Source organism: Poecilia reticulata, linkage group LG9 (genome assembly GCF_000633615.1).
Source record: "Poecilia reticulata strain Guanapo linkage group LG9, Guppy_female_1.0+MT, whole genome shotgun sequence".
NCBI classification, from domain to species: domain Eukaryota; kingdom Metazoa; phylum Chordata; class Actinopteri; order Cyprinodontiformes; family Poeciliidae; genus Poecilia; species Poecilia reticulata.
Genome location: NC_024339.1, coordinates 31,980,362 through 31,990,329, shown reverse-complemented (window position 1 = coordinate 31,990,329; position 9,968 = coordinate 31,980,362). Strand labels below are relative to the sequence as shown.

Here is a 9,968-nt window from a genome sequence, read left to right as displayed (position 1 = left end):
TCTCTCTCTCTCTCTCTCTCTCTCTCTCTCTCCTTTATCTCAAACACCAGGTGTGTTTTCCTCTGAAGAAACTGAAACACGTCTGTTCAGTGCTGAGTGTTTTTAACATGAGTAAAATACACAGAAGTCAGGCTGACCGCAGAACCGCCGACGTTTAATAAAATTAGGAGTAAAACTTTTAGTTTTGTCCTTTTTTTTAAAACAGAAAAACAAACTGGAGATTGACTTTTTTTGCTCATTTATTGTGTTGAACTTTTGTCAAACATTTTCCAGGCTGCCGTTTCTCTCTCAAGCCCAGCCTGAAACGCTGCTGGCTGATTTTTCACCAAAGTCAGCCAGCAGCGATGCGATGTCTTTCAGCAGCAGCGAAAAGACGTCACACCGAGTCTGACCTCGCTCCACCGCCTTCCAGTTTAGCTGCGAATTATTTTCAGGTTCTTTTACTCAGCTCTCTGTGCTTCATTCTCTCTCTGACCTGATGCAGCAGCGACTCGCTGACCTTCTGTCAGCAGGTCAGATGGTTTTAAAAGTGTGAAGCTCCTGGGTGAGAAGTGGAGGACTCGAAACGTTTCCCAGTTGAGATCGGGCAGCGTCCATCACTGACCGTTTTAAAATCACATTTTTATCTCTTAGCCAATTTGTTTCTTCTGTCTGTTTTAAAATGACCGTAAAACTCAACTTCCTCACTGCTTTGGTAGTGATTTACAAATAAACTGATATTATAATTTTATCTGAACAGTGGAGAAATTTATCTCATTTATTTGTTAATCATTTATCGTCATTTGTGTCAAAGTTTCATCACTGAAACTTCAGTTCAGTCGTGGTTTTCTGGCCTGGATGTTTCTAACCCTGGGCCGAACGTCTGTCCAGGTTACGCTCCGGTCACAGGGATGTGCCACCCGGTCCGGAGCTGCACCCTCAACCACGAAGACGGCTTCTCGTCTGCGTTCGTCGTGGCTCATGAGACCGGACACGTGTGAGTTCACCTTGGTGTTTCTGTATTTTCAGGCTCCTGAATCAGGCTTTTTCTGATTGGCTGCCAGTTTAATTCATCGAGCTGGAAATGGAAAAGTTTCTGACCAGAAAAAGAACAAAGGAGCTGAAACAAACAAAAGAGCTGTGGGAATAAAATAAAATGTTATGTAATATATAGGAGGATCGTGATGAAAAGTTGTCATAATATCTGATAACAAAACACAGAACTCCATCTAAAATCAGACGGTATGAGGTGTCATTTATCCTAAATTAATGTAATAACTGGGCTGCACAGTGGTGCAGTTGGTAGAGCTGTTGCCTTGCAGCAAGAAGGTTCTGGGTTCGATTCCCGGCCCCGGTCTTTCTGCATGGAGTTTGCATGTTCTCCCTGTGCATGGTGGGTTTTCTCCTGGTACTCCGGTTTCCTCCCACAGTCCAAAAACATGACTGTCAGGTTAATTGGCCTCTCCAAATTGCCCCTAGGTGTGAGTGTGTGTGCATGGTTGTGTGTCTCTGTGTTGCCCTGTGACAGACTGGCGACCTGTCCAGGGTGACCCCGCCTCTCACCCGAAACGTTGGCTGGAGATGGGCACCAGCACCCCTCCCGACCCCACTGAGGGAAAAAGGGTGCAAGAAAATGGATGGATAATGTAATAACTTCTGAATATTGACAAAAAAACATTTTAAAAGTTGTTTCTTTACATATTTTGTAGCATCGTCTGTGGATTTGCAGACACGGTACGGAAACGTTTGGTCTGAATTATTGTAGATCTGAAACGCAGGAAGGGTTTTTCTCGTTAAAAGGCTGAAAATAATCGACAGTTTTCTGTCAGTTCTCCGCAGTAAAAACACAATTTTTGTTAACTTTTATTGAAAAGTAAATAACCAAGTTTGATAAATGTATTTAAAGCAGATCAAATCCTGCTGTAAGGTTTGGCCCCCAAACGGTACGTTGGAAAACAAATCTGACCCATTTGAATTGGTTTAGGACTGATGTTCCTTCTTCTATGGGTTTTCTGCCAACATCCTGTTTAGAGACATCAGCAGGCGATCAGGCAGGTGGTCATAATGTTCTGCCAGTCTGTGCTGAAGCCGAAACCACACAGTTACAAATGAAGGTTTTTCTAACAGCTGAATAATTCTCAGGAAGTGGATCAGCTTTGAAATAAAGCCTCAAATCATAAATAATTCATGTTTGGAAAACAGAGAATTTCAGTCGTTTTGTTGTGCAGAATATGAATCTGATCAGGAAATCCTGACGGGATGAAACTGTTTACCACGATAAAGTCCTGGGAGAAGTCTGAACAGCAGTTAGGAAGTTAAATTTACTCAATTACATTTACTTTAGTAACTGTTTAAAAAAAAAAAGAAACATTTACGATGCTTTACTTTTACTTGAGTAATTTTATTTTGAAGGATCTCGTCTCTTACTTCAGTACGTCTGGATTTTCTACCAGACTCAGACAAACACCTGCAGCTTCTGTCAAAGCTTCACAGGTTTTTATTGAAAGAAACTAATTTGGGGCTGCACAGTGGCGCAGTTGGTAGAGCTGTTGCCTTGCAGCAAGAAGGTTCTGGGTTCGATTCCCGGTCTTTCTGCATGGAGTTCTCCATGTTCTCCCTGTGCATGGTGGGTTTTCTCCAGGTACTCCGGTTTCATCCCACAGTCCAAAAACATGACTGTCAGGTTAACTGGTCTGTCTAAATTGCCCCTAGGTGTGAGTGTGTGTGTGCATGGTTGTGTGTCTCTGTGTGTCTCTGTGATGCCCTGCGACAGACTGGTGACCTGTCCAGGTGACCCCGCCTCTCGCCCGGTACACCAGCTGGAGAGGCAGCAGCACCTCCTGACCCCACTGAGGGACAAGGGTGTAAGAAAATGGATGGATGGATGAAACTAATTTTGAAAAAAGTTCTTGACTTTATTTTTTGCTACTTATGTGAATTATTGTCATTTTTGTCCTGGAAATGCCAAAATTTCCACTTTACATTTTGGTGCATCTGGTGATGTAATTCTTAATTATCAAATGATTTATAATTTGATCAGTTACTCAGTACTTGAGTATATTTTTTTTACCAAATACTTTTTTACTTGAGTTAAAGTAAGTTAAAGCAGAGCTGCTCCTACTTTAGAGCAGGTTTTTGGCTCTGCTGAACGGAGATGATTAGTGACGACTGGAAGCATTTGGTCCGCTCAGCCGGTCCAGCTGGACGCAGAGCTGAGCATGTGGATGTCAGGATTTAGGAGATGACAGATTGTAATCTGGATTAGAGCGTCCATGTGGGGACGGCTTCGAGGAACGTCCGTGTTCCAGTTCAGCAGATCCAAACGCTTGGTCCCACCGGCAGAAGAACCGCCGTTCAGCCGACGTTTAAAGGAGCTGAAACATCGAGGTCAGGGTGTCCAAAGTGTGGCCCGCGGGCCATTTGCGGTCCTTGGAGTAGCTTTGTGTGGCCCCTGGATACAGATTAGGAATGGTTTAAATGGAGTGGATGCAGATGGAGGCTTTTTCTGTTTTTCTTTGTATTATGAGGTTTTCAATCAATCAGCAGCAAGGCGGAACAAGGTGCTTCACATAATAAACACAATAAGTTACAAAGTTATGAAGGAAACGGCAGTTGAACAAACATTAGTGTCATCCCAATGACTTTTCAGTGACAAATTTATATCAATTGAAATGTTTAGGTCCAAAATAAGTGCTTTTCTTTTACTATCCATGTTTTTCTAGTGTTTCTTTTTTTGCTTATTTGTCTTCATTTCAATGTGATGGTTTTATCCAGAGAGTTTCACTCAAAAACAGACTCAGTCACTAATTAAAATGGTTTAAATTCAGTTAATTTCCTGAGACGGTTCTCATTTCTGTTGGTAGGTAAAACTAAGTGTCTTCGAATGATTTATTTAAAAATATTACATGTTCATTTGCTGTTTAGCAGGTCAAATGAAAAGATTTCACAATAAAATTATTTCACATTTTTACCTAAAAGAAGTAAAAATAAATTGTGGCCCCTTCGTGTTTTCAACCTGCCGGTTTTGGCCCTCAGTGAAAAACGTTTGGACTTTCAGCGGTTCCACAAAACCTTCAATCTTTCTTACTTTGCAGCTTGTAAGGCGGTGGTCCCCAAGCTACGGCCCGCGGGCCGGATCCAGCCCGCCTCCACATTTGGTCTGGCCCCCTGAACAATACCAGAGAGCATTCAGATTTTTTTGTATTTTCCGGTTTATATGTGGATTTTTCTTCAACCACCAGGGGGCTCTTTAGCAGGAAGTGTGTCCTGTAAACTGAGGGTGTTTTGTTGGACTTTTATGTTATTTAATCAGTACGGTTGTTTGCTAGCGGTAGAGCAGATGAACACGTGTTTGTTGTGAACGCCGCATTCCAGGTCGAGTTCTTCGAAGCCTGTAAGTAGCAGCTCATACTTGTGACTTTCCCTCAATGAAATATATACTAGTCAGTCCCAGTGACCGTTTCACTAACGGTTTTTGCCCATGTGCTTTCTGGGTAAAAATCAATCGAGAAACGCCTCTCCCCCTCCCCCGTCAACAATTTCCGGCAGCGCAGGTGATAAACGTGTAACACTTGTTCTGTCACAAACTGACTCCGGCTCCCACCAGAGGAGGGAAAAGTTATGTGACCCTCACAGGAAAAAGTTTGGGGGCCCCTGTTGTAAAACATTGATTTTATCCTCTGGTCAGTTATAAAACAAGTCAGACTTTTATTAGATGTCACCAGAAAAATTCAGTCCTATAAATTAAAAGCTAAATGAAAAGCAAAGTTTTCCTCCTGGGTGGACGAGCGAGAGACGAGCGAGAGACGAGCGAGAGACGAGCGAGAGACGATCTCGAACGATGTCAGCGCGGTGATGTCATTACAAACGAGGAGGAACGCTCCCAGCAGCTGAATCATCCTTCTGACTCTGTCGACTGACCTTCACACGTCCTTGAACCCTCTGGAAACAGAAAACAGCGAGTGGCTTGAGGAGACCTTTAACATTCCAGCAGTGATTGGATCTGGAAGCTGCAGCCTCCACATGGCTGTAAATGCCAGCTGCACTTGTTAGCATTTCCTGGCCACAGATTTTGTATTGATTACTTGTGTTGCTAGGTAACCGTCCTGTGTACAGACTCAATGTGAGCAGCCAGACTTTCTTACTATTTTTAAGTCATTTTGAGCAGAGAGTCGAAGGTTTCTGTCGGTTCTTTTGGACGTTGACACCTTACGTCTCAAGTAAAGTTTATTTGTATCACATTTCAAGGAGCTTTACATCAAAAAACACAAAGTCAACCAGCAAACATTACATTTTACCATCATTATACATCAAAATGTTGGTCCATTTATTATGGTTCCAAAGCAGGTGAACAGGTGTCCACTGTTAATGGAACTCGGTGTTTCGGCTGTTTTGCAGTTTTGTGGAAGTTTGTTCCAGATTAGTGGAGATTAAAGACTAAAAGCTGCTTCTCCAAGAAGCAAAGTGCAGAACAAATAAAGAAAAAGAACAAAATTAATTGTCTCAGTTCTATTTAATTTATGCAGATGAAAAATATCTGAAAGTTTTCAACTAGTAGATTTTAGGGAATCGAGTTATTTGTGCTATTCTGTTATATTCATTTACTTTTCACAGATTTGATTAACTGGGATTCTATGCAATATTTACAAGTACAAAATTAATAAAGAAAAACTGAGGATACAATTAATCTGAAGTTGTTTTGATGCTTTTAGGAGGATCTAGCATCAGTTTTACTGATTTTTCTTTTCCGTCGTATTTGTTTGAGCTCCTGATGGTTATATTGTTACTTATGTTAAAAAATATGTAAAACATTATTTTTAAGCAGACTGTTGCAGAAGAAGGACATGAGGGAAAACCAAACTCAACATAAATTTAATGTTAATTTTAGGAAGGTTTATCTTATGCTTAGAGACGCCACTGGTTTAGGAGCATTTTCATGTTTTAGAAACCAAACAAATTAATGATTCTTCTAGAAAATTATCAAATACTGCAAGGAAAGAGTAAAACAAAGCCCAAAGGGAAACGTTGTTAAACCCTCAGAAAGTCTGAAAAACAACGAAGCAGTTCAGTTTCAAAAGATTTCATGAAATTCTGTCTAATTTTAAACAAATTAGAAACACTTTCACACAGCAACATCTTCAGTTGTAGCACAGATTCTGTGATTTCTGATTTATTTTCTCATCCAATCAAGTCTAAGAGTGTTACTGTGTAAAGCACAAGCGAGAGACATTAGTGATGAACATGTGATGATTCGTGCAGAGGATCAGAAGAAGCGTTTTGAACTCGTCGTCTTATTTCGTCTGCTGTGTCGGTAAATAAGTCGTCCTGGTTTCAGGGTTTTCCCTCCTCAGACGATGAAACTCGGAAACTGTTTCTCTCCAGGCAATCGACAAGCTTCTGAAATGTCATCCATCTGAGGCGCAGTATTTTTATTTAGCCCCAGGTTGTTTTTATTCTGCAGATATTTAATCTAGGTAGCTATTTTTAATGGTACTTAAATCATTAAAGAAGGAAATGAAAAGATGAAATAATTATTCATTTGAGCCAAAAAGCTGCACCGTGTCTTCGTGTGAAGACATTAAAGCATCAGTAGTTAAAGCTCATGTATGATTATGTGAAATTCTCCCAAGGTGTTGTTTCTAATTGTCCCTGCAGGTCATTTATTCAAATTCACTTAATAAAATGTTGTCGTGTGAAAAGGCCCCGCGGTGAACTGGGTGTAAACTCTTCCAGTCGCTTTTGATCAGTTTCCCAATAATCCCTCAAGATTACAGAGAATTTATTTTACTTTTGAGGTGGGAGAGAACCGGTACGGAAGCTGAGAGCGGACATTTGTACTTTTACTGATGGCTTTCTTGAGATAACGAGTTAAATTTAGACATTTTGAGAAAGCTGGATATTTGTCATTATGTGAAGAAAACCATCAGAAAAATAATAAGACCAGTTCACTGTCTCCATGCTCAAACCAGGCTGGGTCGCACCAAATTCAGGGAAACCATCTTAGTGTCGGTGCATCTCAACGCTTTTTATTTTTTTATTGCTGCTTCTCTTTCCGTCCAGGATTTTCTCTCTTCACTGGGATCATTTTGCATCTCGACCTTAAATAACTTGCTGTGGGAGGATTTTATTTTATCTGCTGTTGTTCAGAAGATGACCTGGAGTCAGGACTCCAAAGCTAACAGCTAACATTAACGGCGTTTCAGTTCATCACCGTTTCCTTTGCAGTAAAAAGGTTCTGGGTTCAAACCTGGGCCAGCGCCGCTCTGAATGGACCCGTCTTATTCTTCCTCTTTCCAAACATTTAGCTGCCGGAAGCACAACCTCCTCTAACAGGAATGACCCACATTTCTGTCTCTATTTCTAGTGGAGGAAAATTAGGACTCACAAAGTCAACAGAGGAAACAAAATCCAATGAATTACATGATACAGAACCAGAACTCATTCTGATAAATCGCTGTTGCCATTTTCACACACTCGTTTGATGACTTGCAGAAGCAACCGACCCATATGGTGAGGAGTTTATCAAAACCAATCATCAACGTCTGCAGAACATTGAGTTAAAATTTATGTCGGATGAACAAAATGTAATTTATTTGTGAAGCAGGACAGACGTAACGAGCCGAATATGGGATCATTTCTCATCCAAAGTTTTGTTTTGTTGTATTAAAGCAGCAGCGTTTGCAAACCTCTTAGTGCTGATTACAAGTTAAAAACAAAAACATTTGGTGTCCAGATGCCATCAGTCACAGAAAAACTGATTTCTACTCACCCACTCGCTGTTTTTTCAGTAATTGTTCATGAATTGTGGCAACCATGAGCAACTTTCAGTCTCCACCTGTGTTGCATTTTGAGAAAGTTTTTGATTCCAAAGGTCGTTAAAAAGACGAAGAGGCAAACTGTGCTGATCGAGGGATGAAATCTGTTGTGGTAATAATAGATTTAAATGTCAGTTTACTTATGAAAAGGTCGGATGGCCTCAGTCCCTCAGGGAGAGTTTCTTATCTGATATGTCGACCTTACTTCATTTAGTTCCTGCTCAGACAGCATAAGATGTGGTTCGGTTTGTTCATGTCGGCTTTAGGGGAAAAACAAAAGAAACGTCCCTGATGGAGAAATGTTATAAACCGAGTGCAGTTCCTTTATGTTTTTGGTTTAATTGATGACAAATCAGGTTTTTCTCACTGACACTGATTTCTGTTTCTTTTGGCCAAACTGAGTCAGAAATTCAGCAGATTTTACTTCTTTTAACTGGTTTCAACACATAAAACTCATTTATATAAACTTTGTAATTCAACTGTTGAATTCAACAAAATGTGCTGCGTGTTTCTTGATGGTACCGTATTTTCCGCACTATAAGGCGCACCTTAAATGAACGGCCTGTTTTAAAACTTTTTTCATATGTAAGGTGCATAGAATAGACGCTACTGTTTGGGTTGAATTTAACCGATACGGGACGTGATTCGTTCCGTTCTCTATAAATGTGGATGTATAATAATAAAGAAGTGGTCCGAGTACTTTATATAGTAGGCTGCCCCAGTCATTGTTTCACTCACGGTGTTGGTGTTGCGATATTGTGCCCAACTGCATTCTGGGTAACACAAACCAACCGACACCCTGCCGCCGCAGTCTCTGTCTCTTTCTCCCCCACCCGGCTTTAAATGTATAGGGGCTGGTCCTTTGGTAACCCTAGTTGAAGCACCTGGATGAATATCTAAAGCCGCTTTGTTGACATAAAGAATGTCAACTAAACAGTCCGACTCCGGTCGGCGAGGAGAGCCTTCTGGGCCGGGGCGTCGTGGCCGGACGATGGTCATCCTTCTCCGTTCGTGCACAGCATGTTGGTGGAGAACCTGGTGCTAAGGTGACCTGCAGACGACCCGATTATCAGGTCGGTAGGTAGATAGGTCAGTCAAACTTTATTAACAAACCAGTTTTTTGACAACTATCCCAGCATGCACCGCGCGCTTCTTCTTCTACGGGGGAAAATGAAGTCGGCGGCTGCTTACCGTAGCTGCTAGACCTGTTGTGGCTCAATATTGGTCCATATATAAGGCGCACCGGGTTATAAGGCGCACTGTCGGCTTTAGAGGAAATTGAAGGTTTTTAGGTGCCTTATAGTGTGGAAAATACGGTAGTTTTGAATCCAAATTGAAGGAGGATATTAAAATACCTGACACTAAACTGAGGTCTTGCAGTTTATTGACTTTGAAACATTACAAACAGAAGATCAAATACTGAAGAATCAGTTTTTGATTTCAGAGCTAATCAGGAGAAAATGGTCAATTTTCTGGCCAATTAATGCATCTTATAAGCGACTAAATTAATCTTATGAAAACAATTTGGTTTGGGAGCCTTTCAGTGCTGGAAATGTGTTAAATGTGTGATTAGAAACCTGGAATCTGGGAGCAGAGATGAAATCAGACCTGAACCTTCAGCTGAATCTCTGATAAAAAACCTGCTTTTGATTCATAGCTGGATTGTTTCATAATTGGTTACTATATCATGTTTTTATGGTGTAAAGCATTTGAACCGCCTTGTTGCTCCAATGTGTTAAACTAATAAACTCGACTTTACTTTTGCAGCCAAAACAATTAAATAAAACGACTCTAAAGCTCCACTTTTAAAGCCGACTGATTGGAAACAAAGCAAAGAAAACGTAACATTTTTACACAGTTTAAAATGGAGTCGACACAAAACTTTGTCACAAATTGAACATTTCCTGAAAAGTCTCGATCTCCGCTGAATCAAATCATTTGCTAGTAACCCACGGAGTAAAAGCTGTTTGTGAAACTCATCTCCCATGTGTGACCTTTGACCTTGTCTTCCTCCGTCGCCGCCGCCGGCCGCAGGCTGGGCATGGAGCACGACGGCCAGGGAAACCGCTGCGGGGACGAGACGGCGATGGGCAGCGTCATGGCGCCGCTGGTGCAGGCGGCCTTCCATCGGTACCACTGGTCCATGTGCAGCGGACAGGAGCTGAAGAGATACAT

General features: G+C 41.4%; 1 protein-coding gene across 1 annotated transcript in view; it reads left to right on the top strand.

Moving 5' to 3' along the window:
• Positions 1-9,968, top strand: part of adamts3 (ADAM metallopeptidase with thrombospondin type 1 motif, 3) — a 206,079-nt gene that overhangs the window by 109,271 nt on the left and 86,840 nt on the right. The window contains exons 8-9 of the mRNA XM_017306899.1: positions 871-976; positions 9,828-9,968. Of these exons, the coding sequence (XP_017162388.1) occupies positions 871-976; positions 9,828-9,968 (247 nt within the window). The remainder of the gene's footprint in view (positions 1-870; positions 977-9,827) is intronic.